Consider the following 14,307-nt stretch of genomic DNA (forward strand, 5'->3'; position numbering starts at 1 on the left):
AGTGGTAAGAGCTGTTTGTGTATTTGGGGAACCTAGAGGTTATCATACTGTATAAAGTAAGTCAGACAGAGAAAGACAAATATTATATATATAGCACTGATAGGTGGAATCTAAAAAATAGAAAAGAACTTATTTTCAAAACAGTAACAGACCCAACTTGTTTGTTAGAAAAAAAATTATCGTTACCAAAGGGGGAAGGGGGCGGGGAGGGATAAATTAGGAGTACGGGGTTAACATTACACACCACTATGTATACAACAGATAAACAAGAACTTACTGAATAGCACAGGGAACTATATTCAATATCTTGTAATAACCTATAATGGAAAAGAATCTGAAAACAATATATGTGTAAAACTGAATCAGTTTATAGTTTTACTATACACCCGAAACTAACACAATATTATAAATCAACTATACTTCAATTAAAAAAAAAAAGACCCTGAGAAAGGACCAAGCTGGGGTCTTCAAGGGACAGAAATATGCCCATTGTTAGGCAGGGACTAGATCTGCTTCTGGAGAACCAGGTTAAAAGAGGTATAGCCAGAATTAAAATCCAGGCTATTACAATCCTAGATTCTGGGTGTGTCTTTTTGCCCGCACCATAGATGATGATGATGACGATTGTTATTATTACTATTAAGCTCTTTTTCTGGACCAGACACTAGGCTAAGTATCGATACTTAGCATCCGGAATCGAACTCAATCTTCCTACGATAATTAGGGTTGTTCTATTATGCCCATTTTACAGATGGGGAAATCGAATCCTAACTTGCCTGAGCTCACACAAGTAGTGGTGACAGAGCGAGAACTCAAACTCAGGTCCACCTGAGCCCAGAGCTCCAGCTCTCAAGCCACTGCCTTGTCTCTCCCTTGACTAGCTCTGCACACCCAGACATTTTCTGGAACCTTCAGGAGACAAGTGCCACCGCTGGGCCATCAAAGTCTTCAGTGACTTTCAAAGGCCTGCTGCACACTCTCCAGGTTCACGGTGTCAACATCCCCTCCCTCGGCAGGGTGCGGGTGAGTTGTTTATTTGAGGACAGGTCTCTGGGCGCACATTATGGGACAGACTCCAGGAGGATTTTCAGACTCTGGAGTCAGGTCCCATGGTTAACAGGCAACACCATTAGAAGAGAGGCAACAGACAAGGCAAAATGAGAGGTTGGTTTTGCATGAGACTGGCCAGGGTAAAGCGGCCTCCGTGGGGGTCTTTGGGGCTTAAGGGAGCTTTAAAGAATACGTAAGTCTGGGATCCACCCAAACCTCTGATTTAAAGCTCAGGGCTCTGTTTTTTAAGCTTTCCTCCATCCCCAGGTGGTTCCAGTTTGCCCCCCTGCTTAAGAATTTCCATCATGGAGGCTGTTCAGTGGAATGTTTTCTGCCTGTACCACTCTCCTTTCTCGTCACATTTCATGGCCAGGGACTTTGGTATCACTGCCTCTTTCATGATGATGCCTTCTTGGGCTTATCATTTAAAGGCAGATGCCTTTCCTAGACTCCTTTCTCCATACCTGAACACTTGACCCTTCTAAAGCACCCCAAACTAACACACCGCAAAGGGAACTCATCTTTGCCCCTAAACTTACTGCTCTTTCTAGCGTTCTCTGTCTCAATAAATGGTATCTCCATCCCTCCAAAAGCCAGAAAAGGTAGGTACCACTGATGACTAAGGGTTAAGGCCCTAAGCTGTGCAGTCAGTCCCCTGGGTTTGCAGCATGGCTCCACCACTTTGGCTGTGTGACCATTAGCCAGTTATTTAACCTCTCTGAGCCTCCGTTTCCTAATCTGTAAGATGGAGCCACAGTACACGTGTCCTAGGGGTGTGGTTAGGAGTCAGTGAGATGACACGAGTAGAATGCTTAGAACAGCACTTGGCACACAGTGTGTGCTCAGTCAACGTCCACTCTTGTCTTCCTTGATGCCCCTCTCCTCGTTCCTTGTATCCAATCCATTACAGAGCCCTGCCGATTCTATCTCCCAGATATCAAATCCGTCCTCTTTTCTCCATCTCCATGACTACCCACTGAGTGCAGGTAACTCTATCCAGTACAGTGACACCTGCCTGGTGCCCCTGCTTCCCCTTCTACCTGCCTCCAATCTATTCTCCACACAGCAGCAGTGGGGGTGAGCTTTTAAAAACACAAATTGGATTGTGGCATCCTACCCCTTTGCTGATTAAAACCTTCAGGAGCTCCCCAATGCTTTCCACGCTGTTACAGTGCAGATCCTTCTGTGTGATCCTCTCTCCTCCACCCCCATCCGGTCTTCCCGATTCCCTACTACTCATCCTCAAAGCCAAGGCAAGATGTCACGGTCTCAGGGGAGTCCTATTCCCAGGTCAGATCCCTGGCTCTGTGCCTCCACAGCCCACCCCATGTGTCCCCGATTACAGCACCTTTGCATGCTGTGTTACGATGATTGTCTCTGGTCCAGTCTGCCTTCCGGGCTCGAAAGCAAATACATTGTCACTTGGTATACAGCAAACAGTAAGTAGAAGCTACTGTTGTCTTCATGGTCAACACCATTGCCATCATCATCACCTCTCGCTGGCCAGATCCTACCATCATCTCCTGTTATGACTGATAACTGACATGGAAGCTGCCTGCAGCACGGGCAAGTTGAGTCCTAAGGAAAGATGTTTCAATGCCTACATCTTCTCTGCCATCCACTCTGCTAAACCCAGGGACCAGCTGAGGCATTTCAGCCCATCTGATTTCTGTGTCTCCTCCCTTCCACCCAAACTGCTGTCTGAGCTAGAATAGCATCTCTGAGACCCCCAGGGCAAAACCCTCTGCAGGAGTGGGAGTGGGAGGCTGTTCTTGAACAGCCCCAGGTGACGGAGACGGGGTCATCACGTCGCTCCCTAAACCCCAGCATACCCCACACCTGAGGCCCGCCTGTCCTGGTGTGAGGCTCGCAGCACTCCCTGGACAGACCTTCCCAAGCTTCTCGTGGATTCTTGTGGCTAATCTCTGGCTTTGCCTCTCAAGATTGTGCAATAAACCCTTCTCTTGCAAGTAGAGTGAGCAGTGACTAGGACACTCTATTTCTGGCCTGCCTGTGTCATCTCTTGATTACCACCTCTGCCCAGCCAGCAATCAGGTTCAGGTCCAGGAGAAAATGGAAGAGAGGCTTTTCAGAACTCAACACTTAATTTAACATCTTCCTTTTTTTTCTTTGAAAGAGAGAGGCAGTGAACAAGCCAATTTTACATGGGGTGAATTTTTGCACCTGTCTAAATCCGGTCTGGAAAACTCTGGCCATCCCCAAGCATCGTGGTGGGAAGGAGGAAGCCACTGCTGCTTTGAAGTTACCAACATAGCTTCATTTCATTTGCACTGAATCGGCCAAAACACCAGCGATCCCAAATATTATGGATAGATACACTTCCAGCCCAACATTAGCCCCGAAGCACATTCAAAACCAAAGAGAAGTGTCTTTCAAATGTTCCTGAATATTCTAAAATTGTTTGGACAACTCTTGGATTCCCAAGGAATGTGGTAAGGGCTGTCTGCTCCATGAGGGCCCCGGGGAAGATAGCTTCCCTCTCCAAGGCTGGAGCTGATGGCTGTTTCTCTCTAGGGGAGGGAGTGAGCTCCATCAGCCTCTGATGAAAAGCTCTAAAGCCATCCTTCAAAAAAGTGCGTCCTCCATAGGACCCAGCAATTCCACTTCTAGGTATGTATCCAAAAGAACTGAAAGGAGGATCTCAAAGAAATATTTGCACATCTCCGTTCATAGCAGCATATTCACACTAACCAAAATGTGGAAGCAACCCAAGTGTCTACTGATGGATGAATGGATAAACAAAATATGCCATATACATTCAGTGGAATATTATTGAGCCTTAAAAAGGAGGGACAGGGCTTCCCCGGTGGCGCCGTGGTTGAGAGTCCACCTGCCGATGCAGGGGACACGGGTTCGTGCCCCGGTCCGGGAAGATCCCACATGCCGCGGAGCGGCTGGGCACGTGAGCCGTGGCCGTTGAGCCTGCACGTCCGGAGCCTGTGCTCCGCAACGGGAAGGGCCACAACAGTGAGAGGCCCGCGTACCGCAAAAAAAAAAAAAAGAAAAAAAAAGGAAGGACATTCTGACATATGCTCCAACATGGATGAACCTTGAGAGGACACTATGCTCAGTGAAATAAACCAGTCTCCAAAAGACAAATACTGCGTGATTCCACTTATGTGAGATACCTAGAGTGGTCCAATTCATAAAGACAGAAAGTAGAAGCGTGGTTACCAGGGGCTGGGGGGAGGGGGAAATTGTTGTTTAATGGGTGCAGAGTTTTAGATTTGCAAATGAAAAAATTCTAGTGATTGGTTGCACAACAGTGTGAATATCTTAATACTCCTGAACTGTACTTAGAAATGGTTAAGATGGTCAATTTCACATTAGGTGGTTTTTACCACAATTAAAAATTAAAAAGTGTACATTATACATGTATTAGATGTTTTTAATGCAAAAAATATAAGGAAGACAACAGAAGAGGCTCTTAATTCCATAGCCCGGACACCATGTTTTGAACATTTCTAAAAATAAAGGTAATGTGCACAAAAGATTAGAATACTTAAACATTACAGAAAAGCATAATTTAGAGCTATTTTTAAAAATGTATACCAAAAGGATCCTTTTTCTGGGTCTTGCTTTTTTCACTGAACGATACCTTAGAGATCTTTCTCAGTCAGCACAGGAAGCTACATCATTCTTTTCAACAGTTCCGCAATCCTAGGAAGAGTGTCCAGTTTTTTGAGCCCTTATTCTAGGTCAGGTATTATTCCAAGTGACTAACACGAGATAACTCATTTAATCTTCCTAGACTTTCTGAAGCAGGTCCTATAATCACCTGCATTTTATACAGAAATGTGCCCCAAGAGGTTCAGTTCACAGAGATGAACCTTGTCCAGGTTCACAGAGATGGTAAGTGACAGAGCAGGAATTGAAACCCAAAGAATTGGGCTCCAGCGTTGTGTTCTTAGTTTGTTACCCCGACCCAGTGGCATTTTCTTGTACAAGTGGACTAGACCTTATTAACCAGTTCCCTCTTCATGGCCATTCCAGTAGTTTTCACTCTTTTGATGTTATAGATAATGCTGCATAAATATTTCTGCCCACATGTGTGCGTGTGCGTGTGCGTGTGTGTGTGTGTGTGTGTGTGTGTGTATCTTGAACGAATACAAGAATAAGTCTGGGGGTAAATTCCTAGCTCAGGAATGGATGCGTTGAAAGGTTTGTGCATTTCAAATTTTGATATTATTGTTAAATCACCCACCGAAGAAGTAGCATCTATTGACACTCTCACCACTAACGGGTGGGAGGTCTGGCAAGCATCTCTTTTGAAATCTGCACCTGAGAATATTCTGGGAATACCTGGGAGGGCTCACAGCTCTCTTTTTAAAAGCTGGCTTCTCATACTTGAGCAGTACACTGGCCACCTTGGACCAGCTCCTTAGGGAGATTGGGGGCCTGAAACTGGTGTGGGGTGCTATCCCAAACCAGGATGATGGTGAAACAGCATGAACCACAATGAGGTAATGACTCACAGTCACTGAATGCTGATGTACCAGGATCTGTACTAAGCGGGGGACACACTGTTTTCCAGTTTTCCCAGAAGACAGCAGCCTGCCTCAGGATAACTGCACCCCGAGAGGATCCTGGTAATACTTCCCAAGGTTGCAACAAGGCTGCCTGAGAGGAGACCTGGGTTTGAGTCCCAGCTCTCCGGTTAACTTTCTGTGGCACATGGTTCAAGGGTCCCTTCCCCTGGGCCTCAGTCTACCCATCTGTAAAATGATAAGGAGGTACTCAATGCTCTGTAATCCCTATCCAGCCCCACCGTTATGTGATTCTGTGATTCTCAACACGGGCAAGGATTTTCCATAGACCGCTTTCAGTCTCAGGTATTTCTGTGAAGCATGGTGAAATACATGGACCCCATAACTGAGCTGCCTGGGTACAAAGCCCGGCTCAGGGTCATATTAGCGGTGTGTCCTCCAGCAAATAACCTAATCTCTCTGACCCTCAGTTCCTGCATCCGAAGGAGGGAATAAAGTAGTTATATGTTAGAGATTTGGGGAGAAGAGAGATAACACATGTAAAGTGGCACATAGCAAGCACTCAATGAACATTGGCTTTGCTACTGTTACCACTACTACTACTATTATCTGCTTTCCATTGGCACCTGGAGCAAGGAGGATGCTGAAAAGGGCTCCTTCTTCTTGGGCTCCAGCTGCCTGGCTTAAAAAGGCATCCCCTTGGGCACCTTATGCCTTGAAATCCATCCACAGACCAAGCTTCTGTGTTGCCTGCCCCAAGCATCTCACAGAGGTGGGCAGACATATTTATAGTTGCAACTAATGCTGCTAAAGGGGTTGAGGGTTCACTAGGGAGTGGATGCTGCAGGACATAAAGAGGCAGGTTCATGGTCCCTGCATCGACGTCTTCCATCTCCAGGAAGGCGGCTGCTGGGGGAGAGGCGGAGAGTACACCGTGGGGAGTCCCTGTTCTGCTCTGGTGGGAAAAACAGGATTTGGGAGACCTGTGGACCTAGGGTCAAAGACTGGGTCTGACACCACGTAGCCAGGTGTCCTTGGGAAACGGTTGTGCTCTCTGAGCCTCAGTTTCTTCATCTCTAGAATGGGGACAATAGTTGCGTTGCCAGCTATAGTAGTGACGATTACACAAAACTGCCCTGCACAGAGTGGGGCTCAATGACCATTAGTGTTCCTTCCTCTCCTTCTCGGAGTTCAGGCAGCCCTGTAAGCAGAGCCCTGGCTTGGGCACCACGAAGAGGCAGACAATGGAGAGCAGCTGACGTAACCCCTCACCCTGGAGGAGCTCTCGCTCTGAGGGATGTGCCAAGCCCTGCGAGTGGTGAGCTGAAACCTTTCGCCATGGAGGTGACATCCTTTTGTCCTTGCCCAGGAGGCACTTGGGGCCCCGCTCCTCAGAGTGTGGTCCGTGGACCAGCAGCCCCAGCAGCCCCCAGGGCCTTGTTAGAAATGTGGAATTGAGCCCAGCCCAGGCCTCCTGCATCAGCATCTGCACTTTAACAAGATCCCAGGGGATTGGCGTCCGCAGCCAAATTTGAGGAGCGCTGGACTCATCCTCGTCTTCATGCTCCCGGCTCAGCATTGCCACGGGGCTGCCCTCTCCTGAGTCAAGAAGGCAACGAGGGAAGGAAAGGGCATGGTTACTTCAGACCCACAGAGGCGGAAGGAGATGACCCTGAAGGGGGCCACCATTTGGGATGGAGGTACTCCTTCTGGGATGGCAGCCTGCCTGCTACCCTCACACTCGCCGCCCCCGAGACCAGGGGCCCTGCAGCTCTAGGGGACCATGTCGCCACACAGCAAGCAGTCCTCAGAGGTCAGACCAGTGGAGCAGAGCCTTTGCTTCCCCGGGGCACATCTCCCATAAGCCTCCTTCCACCTCCCCTGCCCCTGCGTCTGAGGGGGCGAGCTGGGGAGACCGAGGCAGCAGGGACCAGCCAGCTGGTAATGAGGCAGATCCGCAGCCGCCGCAGAAGGCGTATTAAAGACGCTTGCTCCCACTTTAATAACCTGCCAGCCTGGGCGGCCGAACGTGGCTCAGAAGTTGTGGAGCAAGAGAGCCATTTCTTATTATTTTTAATAAAGAGCTTTTCATAACCGACTTCATCGGTGCTACTAACATGCCGCGTGTTTAATAAGACGACATGGTAACAAGGGGGCTGTCTTGTTACTCACTTGCCGAAGAGGCAGGAAGAGCTGTAGCCATGTCCACGCTCACACGCCAGCATGCGCCATGCAAGCGGAGTGGTGCAAACGAAGGGCTGCCTGGGCACACATGAGCACATGCTTTTGGCACGTGCATGTTCTCACATGCGTATGCATGTCACACACATGCAAGTGCAGGAACCTGAAGAGGGTGCGTGTGGACCTGGTTGTGTGAGTTGCGCAAACATGCACATGTGTTAAGAAAAGTGTGCATCCGTGCACACGTGTGGTTTTCCAGTCCACAGCATGGAGGGGAAAAGGCGGATATGAGCTCTGTTTCCCACCGATGCACGGGAATACTCTCCTAGGTGCCCTGAAGGGCAGTGGGATGGGGGATGGGTTGCTGGGATTCCCTCCTCCCCCGTGTGTGCCAAGCAGTGGCAGACAAGTGGCTTAGACCCAAGAGGGGTGGTCAGAAAGGAGGGCAAGGCCGGCAGGAGAGGGGAAGTAACCAGCCCCTAAATCTGCTTGCCAGGGGGGTTTCCAGAAACAGGAATCCCGTGCATTAGCAAGTAACTAAAGAGAGAGAGAGAGAGAAGGAAGAGAGGGAGATGGAGAGCAAGGCGGGTGGCCGCCGTGAAGAGTCATGACGGGGTCAGGAGGGGTACGGGGTAGCTGTCCTGTCTTCCTTTTTCAGAGACGCCTCTTTCACTCTGAAGGGTCTATTTCTGGATTCAACTCCTTCTGAGATACACACCCACACACACACGTAAAGTGAAAGCAATGGCAAACATGTATGGAGCGCCCACCATGTCCCAGGCCCTCCTTTTTTTCAGTCCAGTGCAGGGATTAGTTCATTCCACAACGTGGTTGTTGAGTGGGGTTGGGGGAGATCCCATGACCAGCTCTACAATCAAGGAAGATGATCGCTGGAGAAGGTAAGTGACTTGCAGTCAGGGCTGGGGATTAGCAGAGGTGGAAGGCAGAAGAAGTGGGAATCAAGGGCTAAGGGTTCAGAGCAGAAAGGAAAGGAGAGGGAAGAGAGGAAAGAGGTGCTGTGTGCCTGGAATGGGGTGGGGTGACTTTGAGCCAGAGGGATGACATGGGGGGTAGTGAGTTCCCGTGCAGGGTGATTTACACCCACTATGGCACTGGGTACCCGAGTCAACCTGGGAGGAAGGGAAGGATCAGTGGCCTCATTTTCTCGACTGAAGCCTGGGAAGTTTTGCCCCAGGTGAAGCCGCAGAGCAGGTGCCCCTCCCAGGCCTGCGGGCTCCAGCGGGAGGGGCGCACACTAGGGAACCCACAGTGTGGCCGCAGAGCAGGTGCCCCTCCCAGGCCTGCGGGCTCCAGCGGGAGGGGCGCACTCTAGGGAACCCACAGTGTGGCCACACACCTTCCGAGCTGGCTGCTTTCCTCCTGCTCCTTTGTAGGCAGAGCCCAGGAACAATAGGTCAGCAGCTTCCTTACAATGCTTGGCAACTGGTAACGAGACACCTGTCAGCCCACTCATCCCCAGGCCTCTGTGCAGAATAGATGAGAGGAGCTCTTTGCAGCGTTGTGCTGAGCGGGGATAAAGAAGAGAAGGGCAGGGGTGAGGGGGGGCGGGAGGATGATGAATAAAACCACCTACGTTTGCAGAAGAACAGAAGCAGTGTTTTCTGCCTTCTGATCTGTATGCCTCTGGAAATTGGGGGTCTGCGGGGGTCCCTCCTTGCGTCTGTTTGAATTATGGCCTCTCTGCTCCACGCAGCTTTCTGGAGCTGTCATCGAACGAGCTCCCCAAAGGAGACATTGACAGACCTGGGAAAGGAAAAAACGATGAAGCCTCTGCCTTCTCAGGGCGGGGAAGGGGCGGCAGGCAGCTGGGGAGGGATCGACATTCTAGCAGCTGCAGCCAGCGGGGCACTGGGCAGCCCAGGCCCAGACAAAGACCCCAGATCCCTCTCTCCACCCCACCCTGGCCTCCTCCTGGCAGGCAGGTGGGCTGCTTTCCTGGACCCTGTTCAGAGTTGGCCTCGCACCTGCTGGGGCCTCCAAAAGGTCAGAGGCCACCAGGCTGAACTTGGGCCTTGAACTTTAAAGGGGACAGCTAGAGGCTACTGGGGGCTGTGTGTGGAGCTGAGGAAAATCAGGGAAGGGATTTGGATGGGACTGTGGTGCTACGGGACAGTGGGAGATCCCGGGGACTGGCGTACAAAGATGAGGTATGGCGGCATTGCACTGTGGTTACCAACTCCGGCGTCAGCCCCTGCGGCTTACACACTGACCTATTTCCCCAGCTCTTCATCTCCCGGATCCAGCGGCAGCCCCGCTCCGTGGACTGAAACCAGCAATGACAAAGGGAATCTCTTAGGTGCAGCCCCTGGACCCCCCTGTTGCCCACTGCTCTGCTCTGCATCCCTACCCCAGCTTGGCCAGCCCGGCAGGTCTCAGACAAAGGAAAGGAACCTAGGGGTAAGATGCGAATAAAGACACAGAACTACTAGAGAATGGACTTGAGGATATGGGGAGGGGGAAGGGTAAGCTGGGACGAAGTGAGAGAGTGGCATGGACATATATACACTACCAAATGTAAAATAGATATAGCTAGTGGGAAGCAGCCGCATAGCACAGGGAGATCAGCTGGGTGCTTTGTGACCACCTAGAGGGATGGGATAGGGAGGGTGGGAGGGAGGGAGACGCAAGAGGGAGGAGATATGGGGACATATGTATAGGTATAGCTGATTCACCTTGTTATACAGCAGAAACAAACACACCGTTGTAAAGCAATTATACTCCAATAAAGATGTTAAAAAAAAAGAGACACATGTACTTATAAGAGCTCTTTGAATAATAAAAGTAGAAATTATTAGGGAAAAAAAATGGTCAGAGACAGGTTTGTCGACTGCAAAGGGGCCACACGATGCGACTACTTTTTTTTTAACATCCTTACTGGAGTATAATTGCTTTACAATAGTGTGTTCGTTTCCGCTTTATAGCAAAGTGAATCAGCCATACATATACATATATCCCCATATCTCCTCCCTCTTGCATCTCCCTCCCACCCTCCCTATCCCACCCCTCTAGGTGGTCACAAAGCACCCAGCTGATCTCCCTGTGCTATGCGGCTGCTTCCCACTAGCTATCTATTTTACGTTTGGTAGTGTATATATGTCCATGCCACTCTCCCACCCTGTCACAGCTTACCCTTCCCCCTCCCCATATCCTCAAGTCCATTCTCTAGTAGGTCTGTGTCTTTATTCCTGTCTTACCCCTAGGTTCTTCGTGACATACTTTTCTCTTAGATTCCATATATATGTGTTAGCATACGGTATTTGTCTTTCTCTTTCTGACTTACTTCACTCTGTATGACAGACTCTAGGTCCATCCACCTCATTACAAATAGCTCAATTTCGTTTCTTTTTATGGCTGAGTAGTATTCCATTGTATATATGTGCCACATCTTCTTTATCCATTCATCCGATAATGGACACTTAGGTTGTTTCCATCTCCTGGCTATTGTAAATAGAGCTGCAATGAACATTTTGGTACATGACTCTTTTTGAAGTATGGTTTTCTCAGGGTATATGCCCAGTAGTGGGATTGCTGGGTCATATGGTAGTTCTATTTGTAGTTTTTTAAGGAACCTCCATGCTGTTCTCCATAGTGGCTGTACCAATTCACATTCCCACCAGCAGTGCAAGTGTTCCCTTTTCTCCACACCCTCTCCAGCATTTATTGTTTCTAGATTTTTTGATAATGGCCATTCTGACTGGTGTGAGGTTTTTTTTATTTTTATTTTTTGCTGTATGGGAGCCTCTCACTGTTGTGGCCTCTCCTGTTGTGGAACACAGGCTCCGGAAGCACAGGCTCAGCGGCCATGGCTCATGGGCCCAGTCGCTCTGTGGCATGTGGGATCCTCCTGGACCGGGACACGAACCCATGTCCCCTGCATCGGCAGGCGGACTCTCAACAACTGCGCCACCAGGGAAGCCCCTCATTGTAGTTTTGATTTGCATTTCTCTAATGATTAATGGTGTTGAGCATTCTTTCATGTGTTTGTTGGCAGTCTGTATATCTTCTTTGGAGAAATGTCTATTTAGGTCTTCTGCCCATTTTTGGATTGGGTTGTTTGTTTTTTGGTTATTGAGATGCATGAGCTGCTTGTAAATTTTGGAAATTAATCCTTTGTCAGTTGCTTCATTTGCAAATATTTTCTCCCATTCTGAGGGTTGTCTTTTGGTCTTGTTTATGGTTTCCTTTGCTGTGCAAAAGCTTTGCAGTTTCATTAGGTCCCATTTGTTTATTTTTGTTTTTATTTCCGTTTCTCTAGGAGGTGGGTCAAAAAGAATCTTGCTGTGATTTATGTCATAGAGTGTTCTGCCTATGTTTTCCTCTAAGAATGTGATAGTTTCTGGCCTTACATTTAGGTCTTTAATCCATTTTGAGTTTTTTTTTTTTTTTTTTTTTTTGCCATATGCAGGCCTCTCACTGCTGTGGCCTCTCCCGTTGTGGAGCACAGGCTCTGGACGTGCAGACTCAGTGGCCATGGCTTATGGGCCCAGCTGCTCCGTGGCATGTGGGATATTCCCGGACCGGGGCATGAACCCGTGTCCCCTGCATTGGCAGGTGGACTCTCAACCACTGTGCCACCAGTGAAGCCCTGAGCTTATTTTTGTGTATGGTGTTAGGGAGTGATCTAATCTCATACTTTTACATGTATCTGTCCAGTTTTCCCAGCACCACTTATTGAAGAGGCTGTCTTTTCTCCACTGGATATTCCTGCCTGCTTTATCAAAGATAAGGTGACCATATGTGCGTGGGTTTATCTCTGGGCTTTCTATCCTGTTCCATTGATCTATATTTCTGTTTTTGTGCCAGTACCATACTGCCTTCATTACTGTAGCTTTGTAGTATAGTCTGAAGTCAGGGAGCCTGATTCCTCCAGCTCCATTTTTCATTCTCAAGATTGCTTTGGCTATTCGGGGTCTTTTGCGTTTCCATACAAATTGTAAAATTTTTTGTTCTAGTTCTGTGAAAAATGCCAGTGGTAGTTTGATAGGGATTGCATTGAATTTGTAGATTGCTTTGGGTAGTAGAGTGATTTTCACAATATTGATTCTTCCAATCCAAGAACATGGTATATCTCTCCATCTATTTGTATCCTCCTTAATTTCTTTCATCAGTGTCTTATAATTTTCTGCATACAGGTCTTTTGTCTCCTTAGGTAGGTTTATTCCTAGATATTTTATTCTTTTTGTTGCAGTGGTAAATTGAGTGATTTCTTGATTTCACTTTCAGATTTTTCATCATTAGTGTATAGGAATGCCAGAGATTTCTGTGCATTAATTTTGTATCCTGCTACTTTACCAAATTCATTGATTAGCTCTAGTAGTTTTCTGGTAGCATCTTTAGGATTCTCTATGTATAGTATCATGTCATCTGCAAACAGTGACAGCTCTACATCTTCTTTTATGATTTGGATTCCTTTTATTTCCTTTTCTTCTCTGATTGCTGTGGCTAAAAATTCCAAATCTATGTTGAATAAGAGTGGTGAGAGTGGGCAACCTTGTCTTGTTCCTGATCTTAGCGGAAATGCTTTCAGTTTTTCACCATTGAGGATGATGTTGGCTGTGGGTTTGTCATATATGGCCTTTATTATGTTGAGGAAAGTTCCCTCTATGCCTACTTTCTGGAGGTTTTTTTTTTTTTTATCACAAATGGGTGTTGAATTTTGTCAAATGCTTTCTCTGCATCTATTGAGATGACCATATGGTTTTTCTCCTTCAATTTGTTAATATGGTGTATCACATTGATTGATTTGCGTATATTGAAGAATCCTTGCATTCCTGGAATAAACCCCACTTGATCATGGTGTATGATCCTTTTAATGTGTTGTTGGATTCTGTTTGCTAGTATTTTGCTGAGGATTTTTGCATTTATGTTCATCAGTGATATTGGCCTGTAGTTTCCTTTCTTTGTGACATCCTTGTCTGGTTTTGGTATCAGGGTGATGGTGGCCTCGTAGAATGAGTTTGGGAGTGTTCCTCCCTCTGCTATATTTTGGAAGAGTTTGAGAAGGATAGGTGTTAGCTCTTCTCTAAATGTTTGATAGAATTCGCCTGTGAAGCCATCTGGTCCTGGGCTTTTGTTTGTTGGAAGATTTTTAATCATAGTTTCAATTTCAGTGCTTGTGATTGGTCTGTTCATATTTTCTACTTCTTCCTGATTCAGTCTCAGAAGGCTGTGCATTTCTGAGAATTTGTCCATTTCTTCCAAGTTGTCCATTTTATTGGCATAGAGTTGCTTGTAGTAATCTCTCATGATCCTTTGTATTTCTGCAGTGTCAGTTGTTACTTCTCCTTTTTCATTTCTAATCCTATTGATTAGTCTTCTCCCTTTTTATCTTGATGAGTCTGGCTAATGGTTTATCAATTTTGTTTATCTTCTCAAAGAACCAGCTTTTAGTTTTATTGATCTTTGCTATTGTTTCTTTCATTTCTTTTTCATTTATTTCTGATCTGATCTTTATGATTTCTTTCCTTCTGCTAACTTTGGGGGTTTTTTGTTCTTCTTTCTCTAATTGCTTTAGGTGCAAGGTTAGGTTGTTTATTCAAGATGTTTC

At 47.3% G+C, this 14,307-nt stretch overlaps 1 protein-coding gene across 1 annotated transcript in view; it reads left to right on the top strand.

Annotated features, from left to right (window-relative positions):
- The first annotated feature begins 8,516 nt into the window (after positions 1-8,516).
- The window catches only part of IGSF21 (immunoglobin superfamily member 21), a 269,529-nt gene continuing 263,738 nt past the window's right edge, over positions 8,517-14,307 (top strand). The window contains exon 1 of the mRNA XM_060035127.1: positions 8,517-8,638. Coding sequence (XP_059891110.1) covers positions 8,623-8,638 — 16 coding nt within the window. The 5' untranslated portion in view covers positions 8,517-8,622. The remainder of the gene's footprint in view (positions 8,639-14,307) is intronic.

The sequence above is a fragment of the Delphinus delphis genome, chromosome 1 (genome assembly GCF_949987515.2).
Source record: "Delphinus delphis chromosome 1, mDelDel1.2, whole genome shotgun sequence".
Classification (NCBI taxonomy): Eukaryota; Metazoa; Chordata; class Mammalia; order Artiodactyla; family Delphinidae; genus Delphinus; species Delphinus delphis.